Source organism: Sciurus carolinensis, chromosome 8, assembly GCF_902686445.1.
Source record: "Sciurus carolinensis chromosome 8, mSciCar1.2, whole genome shotgun sequence".
Lineage (NCBI taxonomy): Eukaryota > Metazoa > Chordata > Mammalia > Rodentia > Sciuridae > Sciurus > Sciurus carolinensis.
Window position 1 is genome coordinate 482,491 of NC_062220.1, and position 23,236 is coordinate 505,726.

General features: G+C 58.1%; 1 protein-coding gene across 2 annotated transcripts in view; it reads left to right on the forward strand.

Annotated features, from left to right (window-relative positions):
• Positions 1 to 12,572: 12,572 nt before the first annotated feature.
• Positions 12,573 to 23,236, forward strand: part of Ptprn2 (protein tyrosine phosphatase receptor type N2) — a 743,280-nt gene continuing 732,616 nt past the window's right edge. For both annotated transcript variants that reach the window (XM_047562250.1, XM_047562251.1), the window contains exon 1: positions 12,573 to 12,803. In XM_047562250.1, coding sequence (XP_047418206.1) covers positions 12,695 to 12,803 — 109 coding nt within the window. In that variant the 5' untranslated portion in view covers positions 12,573 to 12,694. The remainder of the gene's footprint in view (positions 12,804 to 23,236) is intronic.

The window sequence follows — 23,236 nt, forward strand, 5'->3', positions numbered from 1 at the left end:
GCTAGGGAAGGCCTCTGAAGCTGCTGTTTTGGAGTCAGAGAACACCTAGAAAAGCCTCTGGATGGGGCCCTCCGGCCACACCCCAGAGCAGTGCGGGCCGGCCTGCCAGGCGGGTCTGTGCGCGGGCGCCACCCTCATCCCACAAGAAAACGAAAACCTCGCTTGCTTAGGATACTTCTCTTGTCTGGTCTTGGTTTCTGCTGCGAGGAGCTGAAGGGACTCCTGAGTCCCAGCCTTTATCAGCCTCGACATCCGGGCCACCCTTCACTCCGGGGAAACAGCCCCTGGGTCCCAGTGCTTTTCATATAAAGAAACCTATTTTTAAATATGTAGGAAAGTGCAGAGAACAGTACAAGCGCCAGTCCTCACCTTTCTCTAACTGTAAGAGCGTTTTAGAAAACAGACCAACTGAGGTGATGGAGAGGAGGCGGGAGGCGGGAGGCGGGAGGCGGGAGGCCCCGCGGTCAGGTGCGACTGGGCTCCTGGGTGCGCACATAGTGCACTAACCAACCAGGCAACAAGCCAGCAGAGCAGAGCTGCCCGGCGAGGCAGGGAAGGAGGCTGCCAGGGCAGGAGACTGAGTGAATTCTGCCAGGTGCGGGTGCAAGTGAGGCGTAAGGACCCCACTAGTAGCTGTGATGGTGATGTGTGAGCTAAGAAAAATTCTTAAAAATACAAACCTGAAACAAGTACTACACTTAAAACTCCTACTAGATGTATCTTTCATATCTAATTTAATTGTTAGTCGATATATTTATTTTCAAACGTGTTAGATGCTCTATTTCTTAATATCTAACACCCAGTCTATTAAATTTTCCCTGTCTCAAAATGCATTCTATAATCGGCTTGCTGTATTTGGGTTTGTGTCCTGTAATGCCCCCTCAGCAGGTAGCAGCTTCTCCCTTCCTGCATGAGCTGCCAAAGCCACTGGTTTCTACCCTCCAGCACTTGCTGCATTCTACCTTTGGCTTATTGCCACGTGGGCTTGTGACTGACATTGGCTGGTCTCCTGTGTTTCCTGTAAACTGGGTCCTGGTCCTGGTGGGGTTCAGGTTCAGCTTGTCCCCGCACACCCACCAGGGGTGTGTGCTTCCTGCTGAGTTGCAGGCCTGCCGCGTCTCAGCCTGCCTCCCTTGACAGGATCTGCTCTTTCACTAGGATCTGCAAAACACTGGGTTTCTAAGTCTATCATTCTCTCATATAAATTACCTGGACTTTTTCAGGTAATTGAATTTCCTTAAAAAAATCACTTGGTTACCCTGAAATATGCAGAGGAGTCAGGATAAATGTTTTCATTCCTTTACCAATTTCCAGAAGGCTGAATTGGTGCCCAGCAACCATTAAGTGTTATAATGTCTTATAATGTTTATAATGTTTTTATAATTTTTTTTAGAATTGTTTTGAACAAATGCCTTTGTAGGTGTCTGGAGAATCTTGACCCCGGGCAGTTATTACTCTTTCCGGTGCTCAAGCTTTTCCACCTTTGGGTTCTAGGAGCCTCTTCAAGTTTACGCTGGTGGCCTTTTGCAACTCCAGGCTCCTGAGCATGTTTCTGTGACCTGGGGACATTCTGCATGGGCTCCATCAGGTCCGGCTCTTGGTTTTCCTTCTCCAAACCTGGGATGGTGAAGCCCGTCTCTCAGCACGGTTGTGGCACAGCAGCCCTTGAGCTGCAGGAGGCACTGCTCTCCCCTGGTGGCAGAGGCTCTGGGCCTCCTCTGCCCCTGGCTGTGTAATGAACATGTGCCCACTGATCACTCACAGGCCACCTGGGCACCGGAGTGGCGTGGGGAGGTGGTCAGTGTTTCCAAGTGAGGACAGAGAATAACTTGACACTCAAGCCGGGATTGGGGATTTTCTCTATTCCATCCCAAACTCCCTGATTCTCCAACATCACCCATGGGGACCTAGAGTCTGAGGCAGATGCAAAGCCCTGCCGGCTTGGCTCTGCCAATGCTGGTCATTTGAGCCTGTAAGGCCTACTACTGTGTGGTCCAAGCTCTGTTCCATCTGGGCAGAGAGATGCTGGTCTCTTCACAGGGGTCTGTGGCCTGATTATGCCCCGTTGGGTCCTTGGTGACCCTCATGCTGAAGGCAGCTTGTACGTTAGCCTTGCCCATTGCAGGAAGGAAGCACAAGGAAGTCCCTTTTTGTGGAAAGTCTTGTTCTGAAATACAAACCACAGCACTTGCAGTAACTAGTTGAAAGTGGCCAAAAAGACAGGAGCTGGTACAGCTGGACGCCTTTCAGGCTGCACGTGGCCGAGCAGAGCCTGGGCCGCTAAGCTGGTGGCCCTGGTCTGGAGGAGAGCTTGGTTCTTGGCGGGCCAGACTCTCCTTCTGGCCTGGTGTGCCCTGGGGTCTAGGAGGCGGCACGCTGGCCTGGTGGTTCTGGTGGTGAGGGTGCCCAGGAGGTGGGTGGCTCCCAGACCCTGGCCAGGGCTTCTCTTGCTTTTCAGACTGCAGGCCCAACCACTTGTTCATTCAGAATGCCAACAGCTTTCAGCCGCAGTTCCTGACCAGTCTGTGTGAGCATGTGGCCTGGGGCCAGGGGGCTTTTGACAAGGTCAGAAAACCTGTTGCTTTGGGGCTTTTCTTGCCTGACACATCCCTCTTGGAAGACAGGAGAAACCCTGGACATGAGCAAGCAAAGCCCCTTGGTGCCGCCCCGTGCTGGAGCTGGGCCCTCAGGACTTCAGTGGCCGCAGTTGCTGCTGTCCTCGTCTAGAGGTGGGGTCTCGCTCTGTTGCCCAGGCTGGCCCTGAACTCCAGGGCTCATTTCCTCTCGCCTCAGCCTCTTGAGCGGAAGGGGCGCAGGCACCCACTGTGCCAGGCGGGAGGTTTCTAGCAGAAGCAAGGAAGGACATATTTGAGGAGGGCAGACGCAGTGTGCAATGCCGCTGGAGCGAGACCCGGGTTGTGTGGACAGATCCTCAGCTGCTGCTGAGGACCCCGCAGGACCGCGTGCTCTCTCGGCCGGGCTCCTCCTCTGTGAGGGGCGCCGGGTCGACGCCTGGCCACTGCTGTTGGAACTGGCCACCCAGGTGGTGCTCAAGGCTTGGGCATGGTTCTCACCACTCACCGAAGCCCATCCTCTCGCCCAGCTCACCAGCCTTCTCAGCACAGGTGACAGAAAGGCATCTGGCACCAGGGACCTGATGGGGGCAAGGAGCCCAGAATCGAGGGAGACATGGGGACCCGGGAACGTGGCACAGGCTCCGGCACCAAGAGCCACCCATCCCTGTCGCAGGAGGCAGCAGCCGCGTGGCCTTGCTGAGAGGGTCGCGGCCTTGACCAGGAACACACCCTGAGGGACAGGTGCTAAGGGCACAAACTGGAGTGCCTGTAGTGGGAAAGGTCCACATAGACAACACCATTCCTACACCAACATCCATACTACTGCACCACCACCACCACCATCCCACCTCCACCACCAACATCAACACCACCAACATCCCACCTGCACCACCAACACCTCCACCATCAACACCAACACAACCAACATCCCACCTCCACCACCAACATCAACACCACCAACATCCCACCTGCACCACCAACACCTCCACCACCAACACCAACACCACCAACATCCCACCTGCACCGCCAACACCTCCACCACCAACACCAACACCACCAACATCCCACCTGCACCACCAACACCTCCACCATCAACACCAACACCACCAACATCCCACCTGCACCACCAACATCAACACCACCAACATCCCACCTGCACCACCAACACCTCCACCACCAACACCAACACCACCAACATCCCATCTGCACCACCAATATCAATACCACCAACATCCCACCTGCACCACCAACACCTCCACCATCAACACCAACACCACCAACATCCCACCTGCACCACCAACATCAACACCACCACCATCCCACCTCCACCACCAACATCAACACCACCAACATCCCACCTGCACCACCAACACCTCCACCACCAACACCACCACCACCAACATCCCACCCGCACCACCAACACCTCCACCACCAACACCAACACCACCAACATCCCACCTGCACCACCAACACCTCCACCACCAACACCAACACCACCAACATCCCACCTGCACCACCAACATCAACACCACCAACATCCCACCTGCACCACCAACATCAACACCACCAACATCCCACCCGCACCACCAACACCTCCACCATCAACACCAACACCACCAACATCCCACCTGCACCACCAACATCAACACCACCAACATCCCACCTGCACCACCAACACCTCCACCACCAACACCAACACCACCAACATCCCACCTGCACCACCAACACCTCCACCATCAACACCAACACCACCAACATCCCACCTGCACCACCAACATCAACACCACCAACATCCCACCCGCACCACCAACATCAACACCACCAACATCCCACCCGCACCACCAACACCTCCACCATCAACACCAACACCACCAACATCCCACCTGCACCACCAACACCAACACCACCAACATCCCACCCGCACCACCAACATCAACACCACCAATATCCCACCCGCACCACCAACACCTCCACCACCAACACCAACACCACCAACATCCCATCTGCACCACCAACATCAATACCACCAACATCCCACCTGCACCACCAACACCTCCACCATCAACACCAACACCACCAACATCCCACCTGCACCACCAACATCAACACCACCACCATCCCACCTCCACCACCAACACCAACACCACCAACATCCCACCTGCACCGCCAACACCTCCACCACCAACACCAACACCACCAACATCCCACCTGCACCACCAACACCTCCACCATCAACACCAACACCACCAACATCCCACCTGCACCACCAACATCAACACCACCAACATCCCACCTGCACCACCAACACCTCCACCACCAACACCAACACCACCAACATCCCATCTGCACCACCAACATCAATACCACCAACATCCCACCTGCACCACCAACACCTCCACCATCAACACCAACACCACCAACATCCCACCTGCACCACCAACATCAACACCACCAATATTCCCCCTCCACCACCAACACCTCCACCACCAACATCAACACCACCAACATCCCACCTGCACCGCCAACACCTCCACCATCAACACCAACACCACCAACATCCCACCTGCACCACCAACATCAACACCACCAACATCCCACCTGCACCACCAACACCTCCACCACCAACACCAACACCACCAACATCCCATCTGCACCACCAACATCAATACCACCAACATCCCACCTGCACCACCAACACCTCCACCATCAACACCAACACCACCAACATCCCACCTGCACCACCAACATCAACACCACCAACATCCCACCTGCACCACCAACACCTCCACCACCAACACCAACACCACCAACATCCCATCTGCACCACCAACATCAATACCACCAACATCCCACCTGCACCACCAACATCAACACCACCAATATTCCCCCTCCACCACCAACACCTCCACCACCAACATCAACACCACCAACATCCCACCTGCACCACCAACACCTCCACCACCAACACCAACACCACCAACATCCCATCTGCACCACCAACATCAATACCACCAACATCCCACCTGCACCACCAACATCAACACCACCAATATTCCCCCTCCACCACCAACACCTCCACCACCAACACCAACACCACCAACATCCCATCTGCACCATCAACACCAACACCACCAACATCCCACCTGCACCACCAACATCAACACCACCAATATTCCCCCTCCACCACCAACACCATCCCACCTGCACCGCCAACACCTCCACCACCAACACCAACACCACCAACATCCCACCTGCACCACCAACACCTCCACCATCAACACCAACACCACCAACATCCCACCTGCACCACCAACATCAACACCACCAACATCCCACCTGCACCACCAACACCTCCACCACCAACACCAACACCACCAACATCCCACCTGCACCACCAACACCTCCACCATCAACACCAACACCACCAACATCCCACCTGCACCACCAACATCAACACCACCAACATCCCACCCGCACCACCAACATCAACACCACCAACATCCCACCCGCACCACCAACACCTCCACCATCAACACCAACACCACCAACATCCCACCTGCACCACCAACACCAACACCACCAACATCCCACCCGCACCACCAACATCAACACCACCAATATCCCACCCGCACCACCAACACCTCCACCACCAACACCAACACCACCAACATCCCATCTGCACCACCAACATCAATACCACCAACATCCCACCTGCACCACCAACACCTCCACCATCAACACCAACACCACCAACATCCCACCTGCACCACCAACATCAACACCACCACCATCCCACCTCCACCACCAACACCAACACCACCAACATCCCACCTGCACCGCCAACACCTCCACCACCAACACCAACACCACCAACATCCCACCTGCACCACCAACACCTCCACCATCAACACCAACACCACCAACATCCCACCTGCACCACCAACATCAACACCACCAACATCCCACCTGCACCACCAACACCTCCACCACCAACACCAACACCACCAACATCCCATCTGCACCACCAACATCAATACCACCAACATCCCACCTGCACCACCAACACCTCCACCATCAACACCAACACCACCAACATCCCACCTGCACCACCAACATCAACACCACCAATATTCCCCCTCCACCACCAACACCTCCACCACCAACATCAACACCACCAACATCCCACCTGCACCGCCAACACCTCCACCATCAACACCAACACCACCAACATCCCACCTGCACCACCAACATCAACACCACCAACATCCCACCTGCACCACCAACACCTCCACCACCAACACCAACACCACCAACATCCCATCTGCACCACCAACATCAATACCACCAACATCCCACCTGCACCACCAACACCTCCACCATCAACACCAACACCACCAACATCCCACCTGCACCACCAACATCAACACCACCAACATCCCACCTGCACCACCAACACCTCCACCACCAACACCAACACCACCAACATCCCATCTGCACCACCAACATCAATACCACCAACATCCCACCTGCACCACCAACATCAACACCACCAATATTCCCCCTCCACCACCAACACCTCCACCACCAACATCAACACCACCAACATCCCACCTGCACCACCAACACCTCCACCACCAACACCAACACCACCAACATCCCATCTGCACCACCAACATCAATACCACCAACATCCCACCTGCACCACCAACATCAACACCACCAATATTCCCCCTCCACCACCAACACCTCCACCACCAACACCAACACCACCAACATCCCATCTGCACCATCAACACCAACACCACCAACATCCCACCTGCACCACCAACATCAACACCACCAATATTCCCCCTCCACCACCAACACCTCCACCACCAACATCAACACCACCAACATCCCACCTGCACCGCCAACACCTCCACCACCAACACCAACACCACCAACATCCCACCTGCACCACCAACACCTCCACCATCAACACCAACACCACCAACATCCCACCTGCACCACCAACATCAACACCACCAACATCCCACCCGCACCACCAACATCAACACCACCAACATCCCACCCGCACCACCAACACCTCCACCATCAACACCAACACCACCAACATCCCACCTGCACCACCAACACCAACACCACCAACATCCCACCCGCACCACCAACACCTCCACCATCAACACCAACACCACCAACATCCCACCTGCACCACCAACATCAACACCACCAACATCCCACCCGCACCACCAACACCTCCACCATCAACACCAACACCACCAACATCCCACCTGCACCACCAACACCTCCACCATCAACACCAACACCACCAACATCCCACCTGCACCACCAACACCAACACCACCAACATCCCACCTGCACCACCAACATCAACACCACCAACATCCCACCTGCACCACCAACACCTCCACCATCAACACCAACACCACCAACATCCCACCTGCACCACCAACATCAACACCACCAACATCCCACCTGCACCACCAACACCTCCACCATCAACACCAACACCACCAACATCCCACCTGCACCACCAACATCAACACCACCAACATCCCACCTGCACCAACACCTCCACCACCAACACCAACACCACCAACATCCCACCTGCACCACCAACATCAACACCACCAATATTCCCCCTCCACCACCAACACCTCCACCACCAACACCAACACCACCAACATCCCACCTGCACCACCAACATCAACACCACCACCATCCCACCTCCACCATCAACATCAACACCACCAACATCCCACCTGCACCACCAACACCTCCACCATCAACACCAACACCACCAACATCCCACCTGCACCACCAACATCAACACCACCAACATCCCACCTGCACCAACACCTCCACCACCAACACCAACACCACCAACATCCCACCTGCACCACCAACATCAACACCACCAATATTCCCCCTCCACCACCAACACCTCCACCACCAACACCAACACCACCAACATCCCACCTGCACCACCAACATCAACACCACCAATATTCCCCCTCCACCACCAACACCTCCACCACCAACACCAACACCACCAACATCCCACCTGCACCACCAACATCAACACCACCAACATCCCACCTGCACCACCAACACCTCCACCATCAACACCAACACCACCAACATCCCATCTGCACCACCAACATCAACACCACCAACATCCCACCTGCACCAACACCTCCACCATCAACACCAACACCACCAACATCCCACCTGCACCACCAACATCAACACCACCAATATTCCCCCTCCACCACCAACACCTCCACCATCAACACCAACACCAACACCAACACCACCAACATCCCACCTCTACCACCAATACTTCTACCTCCTCCTCACTGGCCACTGACACTTCCACCTGCACAGTCACTACCTCTATAGCCACTTCCACCACTATCTCTACCCACCACCATTTCCATCATGATCTTTACTACCACCACTACCACTCAAGATAGAAATCCAGACTTCCCGGCTCTGCTTCTTACTGTGTGCTGACTGGCAAAAGGCTGATGACTCAGAGCTCTGAGTGTAACATGCCCAGCCCAATTTGTCAGAGCTTTGGGGTCTAGGAGCAATATTGGGGTGCAGCCTCCTCCTCCTCCCCGTTGGGGCTCTACTCAGGAGGCAGTGCCACCCTGAGCAGGGTTATCTACACAGTGGGAGGTGAGGCAAAGTGCACAATGCGACAGGACCTCAGGGACAGTGGGGCATTTCCTGGCAACTCCCGAGCTCAGCAGTGCTTTTCGGGCAGGGGCAGAATGGTTTGCTCCTGCTCCTCTAGAGGTTGACACCGTGCCCCACCAGGTGACTCACCCAGTCTGCTCAGCTTGGATATGGGCTGTTTAAATGATGAAGGTAGCCAATCAAAAGTTACCACTCTAATTAAAACAAATAAAAAACTTAAAAAAAGACCACTCTGGCAGTTTTGACTGTTTAAATCTTAGCCCAAATTTCATCACACTGGACCAGAATCATTCTGTTATTCAGTGAGGGCCAGAATACCCATCTGAAATGAATAATAGAACATTCGTTAGCACACGGTCAGCCATCTTTGCTCATAAACAGCATGCAGACACTCCGTGTCCAGAGCTGCCCTGCTGTCATGCTGTTGCAATGAGCATTTCCAGCTGCAGACACGGCCCTGGAGAAGGAAGCCCTGCAGAGGAGCAACTGGTGCTGTCTGATGAGTCATGGCCCCTGGATGCATGGCTGGGATCCAGGTGGTGTGGACTGAGCCCCCTGCAAGCAGGGCTGTGGACCCATGTCCTCAGTCCTCTGCAGTGGTCGTTAAATGGAGAGTCAGAGGCCCAGAGCCCCACTCTGAGTACTTTCTGGTCCTCGGTAAATGTCCTGTCTGTTCTGGTGGACTCTGATGGAGCCCGGAGCACTGAGGAGTGACCACCAGCCTGGCAAAGAGTTCCACAGGACAGGGACACAAGCCCCATGACCAGGAGTCCCGGCACAGGACTTCTCAGCTGGGGCTGTGACGGGGTGTGTTGGAGAGCGGTGTGCTGGGGACACCTGGATATCCGCGCGTGTTCCAAGAGGGGTCAGATCATCTTGTAAGCAGGAAAGCCCAAAGCACGAGTCCACGCAGGAGAGCTCCTCACCCACAGGCTCCAGGAACAAGGGCGTGCTGGGGTGCTGCAGACACCGAGGCAGGGGCACATCAATCCGCCCGCGCACAGCAGCCTCGCTCTCCCTGCACCTGTGCGCGGCGCCCACCTCCGCACATGTGGGTGCTGTAAGAGGCAGGCGGCAGGGCTGGTGCACCTCCTCCTCGTGCCTGCCCGTCTCCCCCTGTGCATTTGTCACTGGTAATCTTTGGGATCCCTCCTGTGTCTCTGGCTTTTCACTTTCCTCTTTTGGGGGTGTTTTTCCTCCACCTCTGCCTTGAATAGTTGGAGTGCTGAAAAATTCAGGACCCCTGGCATGAGACAGGCCTGTGTCCAGGAAACTACTAAGCAGTCAGTCAAAGGAGAGGGCAAAGGATCCCTGCCCTGGCACTGCTACAAGGCTCAGGCACCAGAGGCACTGTGGCCCCGTGAACAGTCCTCCAGGAGGGACGCAGAGGCCGGAGCATCCCTCGTGTCCTCTGTGAATGCCAACAGAGGAGACCTGCAGTGGAGCCCACATGTCTGCCCAGAGGCTTGGAGGGCTTGGCTCTGTCCTCGGCCCCAGAGGCAACTGATGGTGGGTTCTTCAGCCACAAAGCAAATGCACTGGAGAGTCACCTGTCCTGCCCACAGGCTTCTGCATCATCCTGGGCCTGGAGAGCCTCATCTTCTGCTCGCACCTGCTGACTTCTGTTGTTCCTGCCACCAACTTCACAAGATGACTCTCAGGACCTTGGGGATGTGCCTGCCCGCCCAAGGTGCCTGATGGGGCCTCCCGGAGGCCCTCCCCGCAGGCCTCGTGCACCCTGAGCCCGTGCTCTGGGTGAGGCCTGTGCCCACTGGAGCTGTGTACTGCAACCCAGCTGAGGCAGGCTGTCTTCCGGCCTTTCTCGGACGGAGTCTGCAGCAGAACCATCTCGTCGATAGTCTTCTCAAGGGTCTCAGTCGCTCTGGGATGACAGTGCTGTGCTGCAACAGCCCAGCTGCTGAAGACAGCGTGAGAGGGAACCTGGGGCTCAGGTCACCTGGACTGAGCCTCCTGATCAGCCAGGCCTGTGCTCCCTCGCGGTCACCAACATGGCTGCGAGGCAGGGTGCAGCACTGTGTTCTAGGGCAGGGGCTTGCTCTGGGGAGGCATCCCTGAGGCCTGGGTGTAAAGGCACCCCCCGCACACTGGGCACAGGGTCTGAGGGATACAGAGGACGGGGAACCAAAGACTGGGAGCAAGGAGATGAGGGTGGTTTGAGAAGGAGGGCGTGGGCCATCAAGGAGGTGAAGGAGGTGACTTCAGGGCAGACTGGCCGGCCTCCAGATCTCGGCTGTACTGGGCGGGGCTGAGAAGTAACTCCCTGCGGTCCCCTGGGCCCCGCCAGAGCCTACAAGGGAGGAGACTGTGGCAGGATACAGCAAGCAGAAGCTGAGGGTGCCTGTCAGGGACACAGGGACCTGGAAGGGGAGGGAATGACCCTGGGGGAGGGTGTGAGGAGGTGCACCCGGCCACGTGGCACACAGATGGTCCCTCCCCCTAACGCTCACTGTACCCATAAATGCCACTCCCCCACCCTCTTGCGGTGCCCCAGCCCCACGCCTGGGCCCCACCTTTGTGTCGGGTCTTCTCCCGAGAAGGAGGTGCACAGGTCCCAGGGGTGGGCAGGCTGTGCAGGATGGGAGGACCCAGGCTAAAGTTCCGCACCTGCCGGGGTCCTCAGGGCACTCATGGTGAACATCCTGGGGGACTCCAGAGGGTCCCCTTTGCGGGCCGAGGGCCCCGTCCTGGAGCCCCACCCGCACCCCAGAACTTCCACGAGGTCTTCCTCAGGGTGGGCTCCAGTTCAGCACTGCCTGCCTTCAGGTGAGGCTCTCATCGGGTCCAGGCCCTGGGTGCAGCCACAGTCAACTCAAAACCAAACCGAAGAGGACCCCACTTCCTCAGCTGAACCGCACCGGCTGGGGCCGCGCACCTGCGAGCTGGGTCCAGCGACCCCAACACCTCGGCCGGCGAGGGGCGGGCGCGCCGCGTGGGAGAGCGGCCAGGGCAGGTGCTTGTTAGGCGGCCGAGCCAAGAGGCGCAAAGGGGCGCGGGAGCGAGCGCGGGCCAGTCGAGGCGGGGGCGGGCCGGCCGGGCAGGGCCAGCGGGGTTGGGGGCAAGGGCCGGTGCGGTAGGCGGGAGGAGGGCCCGGCGGAGGCTGCGGGGTCCCCGCGCTGCGGGCGGGGAGGGGCGAGGGCCTGCTAGAGCGTGCGGAGCTCCGGGCGCCGGGGCGGTGGGCGTGTCCTGGCCCGCGGGGCGGGGCCGGGGCGGGGCCGGCGGCGCTGTCCGGTGCTGAAGCGCGGCCCGGCGCCGCCGCAGGAGCGCGGAGAGGCGCGGCGGTGGGAGCTGGCGCCGCCCCGCTCGGCCCCGCTCGGCCCCGCTCGGTCTCGCTTCCGCGCTGCGATGGACTGAGCGCCGGACCGGCTGCGGGGATGGGGCCGCCGCTCCCGCTGCTGCTGCTGCTGCTGCTGCCGCTGCCGCGCGCCCTGCCCGCCGCCCCCGCGCCCGCCCCCCGCGGCCGGCAGCTCCCGGGGCGCCTCGGTGAGTGGGGGAGGGTCGCGGGCGGGGGCGCCGGGGAGGGGCGGCTCGGCGGGCGGGGGCGCGGGCTGCAGAGGCGCGGGGCGCCGGTCGGCAGGCGGACGCGGGTCTCGCGCCCCTGCCCCTGTGTCCTGCTCGGCGGCTGCTGCTCGCCGGCCCGGGCGCCAGGACCTCCCCGCGGCCAGCCACGCGGTCCACCCCGCGCGAGGCCCCGGGCGTGGGCGCTCCCGCGTCCGCGTCCCCGCCGCCCGCGCCGCGTGGACTCGCGGCCTGCGCGGCCGGCCTGCCGCGGCGTCCTGGTCTCTGGCTGGCCGCCGCTGCCCTGCCTTCAGCGTGCGAAGCCTCCGTCAGCGCGGCCGAGATCCGGGGACCTTTCCTTCCCTGACCCGCGGAAGGAAGGGAAGGCCACGGAGCGAGGGCGGCATCCACGTCCTTCCCGGCGCCGCACCTGCCCGCTAATCTCGTTAAGGAGATTTGCGGTAAAGCCAGTGTTTGCAGCGGCTTTGAGGCCGGGATTACTACACCAGTGGATTAGAACAGTCGCAGCGCTGTCCGTGTCGGAGGACTGGCTGCTTCATCCAGCCAAACCCCAGAGGGAAAAAAACTGCAGGGCCTGTGGTTGCAGGGGTCTCCCGGACCGTGGGCTGGCCACCAGCCGGCAGCTCCCATGTCGCTCTGGCTTTTCTGGTCTCACGCCATGACCAGTTGGCCTTCACAGTTAGAGGGGATGGGACAGGAGGTCCCTGTTCACCACTGCAGAGTCCTGGGGGCTGGCACTGCCCAGTCCCTCACATGCAGTCTCTGTCCCAGGGCCAGGGTGTAGGTGCCCAGGTTGCCCTCACTTAAAATCAGCCCAGAAGGCTGACTGCCCCAGTCTCTCTTGCTGGGGCTTTTTTCTTCCTTGATTGGCTTGAATTGGCTTCTGTCTTCATGGGAGAGCTGTTTGCCCAGCTGGCCAGCTGCCGGTCTCCACATGCACGTGGCTGTCCCTGGTAGGCCAGGAAGATCCAGGACCAGCTGACCTGGGCCCACCCTACTAGAGTCCCAGGGAAGACAGGCCCTCACAGGATGAGCCAGGCTGGTCCTGCACAGGCCTCTTTTCCTTTGTGATTATCAGACCATAGCATCTGACCACAACCAAAAAGAGGGGAGTGGCAGAGGGCAGCAGAGGAAACCCAAAGATGCAAGCAATGAAGAGAGAAGGTGGCCAAGCTGTCCTGGACCTCTGCCAGGCCAGCAGTGTTGTTGTGGACAAGCAAAGTCGAATCTTGTCATTTGGGACGGGTGCCCTGGGTGGCCGTGCCTCCCTGGGCCTGCCCAACCTGCTTTGATCTTGGAAGCTGAATGGGGCTGGAGCCCCCTGGGTTATTGGGTGCTGGGACGATATATTCCCTTACATCCAGCTTGTAACGTGGTGTCACTGATGATGGGATGCTGTAGTCTTTTTATGGACAATACAAAGGACCCAGACTTCCCCAGGATTGTTCCAAGCTCTCCAGGGCTCAGATACAGCCATCATATTCCTTAGAATTGGAAACAGTTCTGGCAATACTCTCCTGCCTCTCTCCGGAGGGCTGACCCTCAGCACCCTACTCAGGAACTGTCCCGATTCTTGGGATGCCTCTCAGGACATGGGTGAGGCAGGTTCACCTGCAGAAGTCAGCGGCCACTGTTGCTTTCTCTGCTTGTTTGGTAGTGGTCATACCAACCTCATTGTTCCAAATAATGAGACACAGTTGAAATGAACGTGGCAACCTAAGTGACCAGCCATGTCACTGTGGTCTGTTTAGCTATTAGCATTCAGCCTCAGGTTGAGGCTCACAGTACAGGTGGTTGGGGAGCCCGCCTTTACTCTGTTGTGTCAGACAGAGACACAACAGATTAGAACCAAGACAGATGCTACCAAGACTGGAGGACCCATCGCTCCTGTGTGGAAGCCCTGGTCTGAGCAAGGGGCTCTTTTTTCCATGGTGGAGGAGCTCCTGAGAGACCAGGGCCAGCAGAGGCCAATCTGAGCCTATCCCCAGTGCTTTGAGCCACCCTGTAGGGTGCTGGCTTCAGAAAGGCTGTCAGCAGCACCCTGGGGTGCTGTGCCCCATACCACCCCACTTTCTGTCCTCACAGGACCCTCTTCCCCGGACGACTTCAGCTTCCTCGACCTCCTGTTCTGCAGTGCCTCTTTGGCGACTGATGATCTGTGAGACTGAACGGATGAGGGCTGAACAGTGGGGTTGTGGCGCGGACGCCCCTTTTCATGACCTGGTTGAGCTTGCCAAGGCAGCACCGCTATGCCAGGCAGGGCCATCCAGGGCAGCTCAGTGACTTCCTACTTCAGGCATTGCAGTTTTGGGTTTCCTCTGCTCCCCCGGCACCCCCCAACCCTGCCTTTCTCTGGGGTTTCAGGGCCTCCTTTTGTCCAGTTCTCCCTGAAGGTAGGGGCCATCCTGCATTCATGGAGCTGGTCTGTGATCCTGATCAGGTGGCCTCCAAGTTGAAGGAGCAGGCACATAAAGATCCTGCCCCCTTTGCCATAGAAACATGGATTTCATTGCCAGGATGGAGTGGAGGACGCCCCTGCAGATTTCCCTGGGGAGTCAGGTCTCAGCCTCCTGGAGGCACCTGCTGGGAGGACAGGGCTGTTCCTGTGGCCCCTTTGTTCTGGCCTCCCTGTTGGCCCACACATGCTTTCCATTCACCAGTGAGCCCACGCGGAGCTGCAGAGCAGAGCGGGCAGGAGCGGAGCGGGCTGCTTTGTGAACTAGATGGCGTGGTTGTTTATTTTTAAATCAAAGGATCCTTCCTCCCACAAAGGCACGCGTCGCTCTGCTTGCTGGGGTCCCGGGCTGTCCGCCGTGTGCTGGCGTGGTCATCAGCAGCTGCCCTTCCCCAGGCCCACAGCCCAGCTCGGTCAGTGAGTGATTCTCGGTTCAGGGCTCCATCAGCCTTGGGGCTGGTGCTGCTGGGCAGGACTGGGCTGTGTGGAGAACCCTTGGCTTTAGGAGAAGGGGTGCCAGACTCTGGCTCAGCATGAAGCCAGATGCCCCGAGAGGGGCTGTGGGTGGCAGTTTCCTGTGTCCAGAGACGGCAGTGCAGTGTGTCAGCCTGGGGGGCGGTGAGAAGAGCTGTGGGCAGCTCCTAGCAGGCTGAGCTTGCTGTGCATTTTGTCTGGCCCCTCTCTGTCCAGCCTGCTGTCAGGACATCGTTCTGTGGTGCCTGCGTGGAGGTGGGTGGTCCCGCAGCACCAGGCTGCTCTCCATCTTCCTGTGTGAGACCCTGGGACCCATGCCAGCCACCTGCCAGGGACTTGTGTGTGCCGCGTAGGTTTTCTGGGTCCCCTGCTCCAGGAAGATGGGGCTGTGGCCATGGGGTGGTGGTGGAGGGCCGGTGGTCAGGTGCCAGCTGAGGCCTGTGTCTTCCTCAGCCCCGCTGTGAGCTTCGATTGTTTCAGTGGCGATGGCTTCTGCACTCTGGGTTTATTCTGTTCTGTTTTTTATGTAGTCTTATTACCTAACTGGTGAATAGAGTCGTCTGTCCACTTTTCTCTGCAGTTTCCAAGGAATGTGGGGCAAGGAGGAGGGCGGGCCGTCTGGACGGCGGTGGTGCAGGGTCTCGGTAAGAGGTCCACTCCACTGCCTGGAGTGCATCTGCTTGGAAGTCCCCATTCCTGAGGAAAGGCATTCATAACTAAGTGTGGCCCACACTGCAAATGACTCCCTGACTTCTGGTGGCACATGTGTAAGACTGTGTGTCCTGTGTGGCCTGTGTGTCCTGTGTGTCCTGTGTGGCCTGTGTGTCCTGTGTGTCCTGTGTGTCCTGTGTGTCCTGTGTGTCCTGTGTGGCCTGTGCCCCCTGTGCATCCTGTGCCCCCTCTGTGGCCTGTGCGGCCTGTGCCCCCTGTGCATCCTGTGCCCCCTCTGTGGCCTGTGCGGCCTGTGCCCCCTGTGCATCCTGTGCCCCCTCTGTGGCCTGTGCGGCCTGTGCCCCCTGTGCATCCTGTGCCCCCTCTGTGGCCTGTGCGGCCTGTGCCCCCTGTGCATCCTGTGCCCCCTCTGTGGCCTGTGTGGCCTGTGTATTCTGTGCATCCTGTGCCCCCTCTGTGGCCTGTGCCCCCTGTGCATCCTGTGCATCCTGTGCCCCCTGTGTGGCCTGTGTGGCCTGTGCATCCTGTGCATCCTGTGCCCCCTGTGCCCCCTCTGTGGCCTGTGCCCCCTGTGCATCCTGTGCCCCCTGTGCATCCTGTGCCCCCTGTGTGGCCTGTGTGCAGATAGCACTTGTCTGAGGATCGCTGTGTGTGGAGGGTTTTCCGGAGTGTGCAGAAAGCGTTTCCCCAGATGCCCCTGGAGGGCACAGGCAGGGGCTCAGCTAACTAAGGGCTGCCTTTCCTTTCCTGACGAGATGTTCCGTTTCCCAGAGAAGCACACAGCTGAGCTGGTGGCACCCTGCCTCACAGGAGAGCACCTGGCAGCTGCTTCCATGTTAGTCTAAGTTGACCTTCATAAATGTAGACCCAGCTGGACTTATTTTTCTAACCTTGGTTGACAGAGGCCAGAAAACTCAAGAAGCAGGAGCAGCCGCTCTCCTGCCACGTGGAAACAGAGTGGGCAGCTTGAGAAGGAAGGGTGTCTCTTCCTGCTGTCTCTGAGCACTCCGCCAGGCCTTGCTTCCGCCGTCTGGGTGGGATGTGAGCGGGGTGAGGCTCCCGGAAGCTCCCCTCTGCCCCCTTGATAAGTGGTGACTCATGGGTCTCTGAAGCTGGACTTTGAGCTTGGGCTGTTTGTCTTTAACGCCACAGCGCACCAGACGCCGGGAGGCCCAGTGACTGGTGGCGGTTGCTTGGTGCCAACTCATCTAGGGAGGTGGGCAGGAAGGTTTCACCAGCGGTTTCTCGCCGACCCCTCCCGTCGTGCTGCCCGTGATCCAGGACACAAAGGACGCACCTCCTCTGCCCTGAACTGCACTCCAGGGAGGGCGGCCCAGAGGCAGGGCTCATAGCTGCAGGGCGGGCGGCGGGCCCTGTCCCTGGGAGTCGACCTTAACATCACCACACAGGATGGCCGGCTTTTCCTCAGCACACCGTCCTCGGTGTGATCAGGTGTCTCCATCCCGAGGGGGACAGATTAGCCAGAGGCCACCGCTCCCCCTGCAGGGAGCTCCCCAGGACAGTGTCTCCCGGTGGAGGACCCAGGGTGGAGCCGGGTAGCTCCATGGGATGCAGGTCCCGGAGGGCATTGCCTGCTGGCGCCCCTGCTGCCGCCCCCTGTGCACAGGATGTGCCCCACACTGCTGCAGGGCCCGTCTCCCTGGGCGCTCAGAGCCCGTAAGTGCGTCCGCTGCCCACTTCCTTGGGCTGAGGCAGGAGCAGCCCAGGTTCCAGGCCAGCCCCACAACTCAGACAGCAGCAGCTCAGCAAGACCCCCATCCGATTTCAACTCAGCTATGCAGTGCTGCTTGGCACTGGGCTGGGTGTGATGTGTGAGGTTTGCCCAGGTGCCTTCTGAGGAGTGTTGGTGTCTGGCAGTGGACGCTTGCTTTGGAGACCTGTAGCCCTCCCACATGCAGGAACGGAGCGGCACCGTGGGACGCCCTCCACTGTGCCTGTGAACACACTTCAAGTGCTCACTGTGCTTCAGCGACTCTTCCTTGAGACCAGGTCTCGATGCGCTGCCCAGGCTGCTCTGGAACTCCTGGGCCCTGAGAGGCCCTCCTGCCTCAGTGTCCTGAGACGCTGGGACTGCAGGCACATGCCCCTGTCCCCAGCTCCATCGCCTTTTTAAAATGTGCTGATACAAAGTCCAGGAGTGAATTCTCATTTCAGACTTCAAAATGAGGATGAAAGAATGATTACTTTCATAAGAAAACTGAAGTGTGGGCTTGTTGGAGCTGATCCTCGGAGGCCAGCAGGCCTGCTTCTGGTGCGGTGTCCGAGACACAGTGTGTAGGATGTCTGGAAGGGCCGGTTGGGCTGACCTGGCTTCCAAAGGGAAAGGACTTTGCACACGTGTGCACGTCCCCTGTGGTCCCAGCAGCGGTGTGTTCGACTTGTGGACGGGTGGAGCTGCGACTGAGGCTGGCAGGGACTGACGCTTTCTCCGTGTGCCCAAGGCAGTGGCCGACCTGCTCTGTGACTTGAGCCTGCTCGTGGCCCGCGGCAGCCAGTGTGTGAGTGGAACCAGGCCTCACACTGCCCGCGGGCAGGCAGATGAGACAGAGGGGCTGGAGTCCAGTGAAGCAGCTGTGGAGGTGCTGACCAGCCTTCCCACGGAGAATTCTCAGAGGCAAGTTCTTGCCTCCACGAGAGCCCTGGGAACCCTCTGCTTTGTCTAAAGTAGGCTGAAGTTGAGATCCTCAAACCTCCACCTGACGTAAGAGTGGTAGAAACTGAAACATTCATGGGTGGGAAATCCCTGTGGGGTCAGGTATAGTGGCACACCCAGTAACCTGAGGCAGGAGGACACAAGTTCAAGCCAGCCTCGGGAACTGAGTGAGACCCTTAGCAACTTATCAAGACCCCGAAAGAAAAATTAAAAGGACTGGGGATATAGCTCAGCACTGAGGAAACCCTGGTTTCAATCCTGTTACCAAAAAAAAAAAAAAAAAAAAGGTTACTTCTGGAAATGTGGATTCTGGCTCCACTGGAAAAGCATGGAAGCCTCTCAGCACCCTCCCCCTACCTCCTTGTCCCCACTATCACCTCAGCATCCTCTCCCAGCATCCTCACCCCAGCATCCTCACCTCCAACATCCTCTCCTCCTAGCATCTTCATCTCCAGCATCCTCACCCCAGCATCCTCACCTCCAACATCCTCACTTCCAACATCCTCACCCCAGCATCCTCACCTCCAACATCTTCACCTCCAACATCCTCACCTCCAACATCCTCACCCCAGCATCCTCACCTCCAGAATCCTCACCCCAGCATCCTCACCCCAGCATCCTCACCTCCAACATCCTCACCTCCTAGCATCTTCATCTCCAGCATCCTCACCCCAGCATCCTCACACCTGCATCCTCACCTCCAACATCCTCACCTCCAACATCCTCACCCCAGCATCCTCACCTCCAACATCTTCACCTCCAACATCCTCACCCCAGCATCCTCACACCTGCATCCTCGCCTCCAGTATCCTCACCCCAGCATCCTCACCTCCAACAACCTCACCTCCAAAATCCTCACCCCAGCATCCTCACCTCCAGCATCTTCACCTCCAACATCCTCACCCCAACATCCTCACCTCCAGCATCTTCACCCAGCATCCTGACCCCAGCATCCTCACCCTAGTATCCTCACCTCCATCATCCTCACCTCCCAGCATCTTCACCTGCATCATTCTCACCTCCCAGCATCTTCACCTCCATCATCACCTCAAGCATCTTCACTTCCAGCATCCTCACCTCCAGCATACTCACCCCAGCATCCTCACCTCCAGCATCCTCACCTCCCAGCATCTTCACCTCCAGCATCCTCACCTCCAGCATCCTCACCCTAGAATCCTCACCCCAGCATCCTCACCTCCAGCATCCTCACCTCCCAGCATCTTCACCTCCAGCATCCTCACCCCAGCATCCTCACCTCCCAGCATCTTCACCTCCAGCATCCTCACCCCAGCATCCTTACCTCCAGCATCCTCACCCCAGCATCCTCACCTCCAGCATCCTCACCTCCATCATCCTCACCTCCCAGCATCTTCACCTCTATCATCCTCACCTCCCAGCATCTTCACCTGCATCATTCTCACCTCCCAGCATCTTCACCTCCATCATCACCTCAAGCATCTTCACTTCCAGCATCCTCATCTCCAGCATCCTCACCCCAGCATCCTCACCTCCCAGCATCTTCACCTCCATCATCATCACCTCAGGCATCTTCACTTCCAGCATCCTCACCTCCAGCATCCTCACCCCAGCATCCTCACCTCCAGCATCTTCACCCAGCATCCTGACCCCAGCATCCTCACCCTAGCATCCTCACCCTAGCATCCTCACCCCAGCATCCTCACCTCCAGCATCTTCATCTCCATCATCACCTCAAGCATCTTCACTTCCAGCATCCTCACCTCCAGCATCTTCCCCCGCAGCATCCTCACACCTGCCTCCTCTCCTCCCAGCATCTTCACCTCCATCATCACCTCAAGCATCTTCACTTCCAGCATCCTCACCTCCAGCATCCTCACCCCAGCATCCTCACCTCCCAGCATCTTCACCTCCATCATCATCACCTCAGGCATCTTCACTTCCAGCATCCTCACCTCCAGCATCCTCACCTCAGCATCCTCACGTCTAGCATCCTCACCCCAGCATCCTCACCTTCAGCATCCTCACCCCAGCATCCTCACCTCCAGCATCTTCACCCAGCATCCTGACCCCAGTATCCTCATCTCCAGCATACTCACCTCCAGCATCTTCCCCCGCAGCATCCTCACACCTGCCTCCTCTCCTCCCAGCATCTTCACCTCCAGCGTCCTCATCCCAGCATCCTCACACCTGCATCCTCACAACTGCATCCTCACCTTCAACATCCTCTTCCCAGCAACCTCACAGCTGCATCCTTGGCCCCCAGCATCCTCACCTCCAGTATCCTCACCTCCAGCATCCTCTCCCCGCAGCCTCCTACCTCCTAGTATCTTCCCACTGCATCCAAACTTCCCAGCATCCTCCACTGCATCCCCACCTCTTGGCATCCCTCACTGTATCCTCACTTCCCAACATCTTTCCACTGCATTCCCACCTCCCAGCATCCTCCATTACATCCCCACCTCCCAGCATCCCCACTGTATCCCACCTCTGAGCACCCTCCAATGCATCCCCACTTCCCAGCATCCCCCACTGCATCCCCACTGCCCAGCACCCCCCACTGCATCCCCACCTTCCAGCACCCCCCACTGCATCCCCACCTCCCAGTATCCCCACTGTATCCCACCTCTGAGCACCCTCCACTGCATCCCCACCTCCCAGCATTCCTCACTGCATCCCCACCTCCCAACATCTTCCCACTGTATCCCCACCTCCCAGCTTCGTCCACTGTATCCCCATCTCCCAGCATCCCCCACTGCATCCCCACCTCCTAGCATCCCTCACTGCATCCCCACCTCCCAGCATCCCCACTGTATCCAACCTCCGAGCACCCTCCAATGCATCCCCACTTCCCAGCATCCCCCACTGCATCCCCACCGCCCAGCATCCCTCACTGCATCCCCACCTTTCAGCATCACCAACTGCATCCCCACCTCCCAACATCTTCTCACTGCATCCCCACCTCCCAGCATCTTCTCACTGCATCCCCACCTCTCAACATCTTCTCACTGCATCCCCACCTCCCAACATCTTCTCACTGCATCCCCACCTCCCAACATCTTCCCACTGCATCCCCACCTCTCAACATCTTCTCACTGCATCCCCACCTCCCAGCATCTTCTCACTGCATCCCCACCTCTCAACATCTTCTCACTGCATCCCCACCTCCCAACATCTTCTCACTGCATCCCCACCTCCCAACATCTTCCCACTGCATCCCCACCTCTCAACATCTTCTCACTGCATCCCCACCTCCCAACATCTTCCCACTGCATCCCCACCACCCAGCATCCCTCACTGCATCCCCACCTCCCAACATCTTCCCACTGCATCCCCACCTCTCAACATCTTCCCACTGTATCCCACCTCCCAACATCTTCTCACTGCATCCCCACCTCTCAACATCTTCCCACTGCATCCCCACCTCTCAACATCTTCTCACTGCATCCCCACCTCTCAACATCTTCCCACTGTATCCCACCTCCCAACATCTTCTCACTGCATCCCCACCTCCCAGCATCTTCCCACTGTATCCCACCTCCCAACATCTTCTCACTGCATCCCCACCTCCCAGCATCTTCTCACTGCATCCCCACCTCCCAGCATCCCCCACTGCATCCCCACCTCTCAACATCTTCTCACTGCATCCCCACCTCTCAACATCTTCCCACTGTATCCCACCTCCCAACATCTTCTCACTGCATCCCCACCTCCCAGCATCTTCCCACTGTATCCCACCTCCCAACATCTTCTCACTGCATCCCCACCTCCCAGCATCTTCTCACTGCATCCCCACCTCCCAGCATCTTCTCACTGCATCCCCACCTCTCAACATCTTCTCACTGCATCCCCACCTCTCAACATCTTCTCACTGCATCCCCACCTCCCAACATCTTCCCACTGTAACCCACCTCTCAACATCTTCTCACTGCATCCCCACCACCCAGCATCTTCTCACTGCATCCCCACCACCCAGCATCCCTCACTGCATCCCCACCTCTCAATATCTTCTCACTGCATCCCCACCTCCCAGCATCTTCTCACTGCATCCCCACCTCTCAACATCTTCCCACTGTATCCCCACCTCTCAACATCTTCTCACTGCATCCCCACCTCCCAGCATCTTCTCACTGCATCCCCACCTCT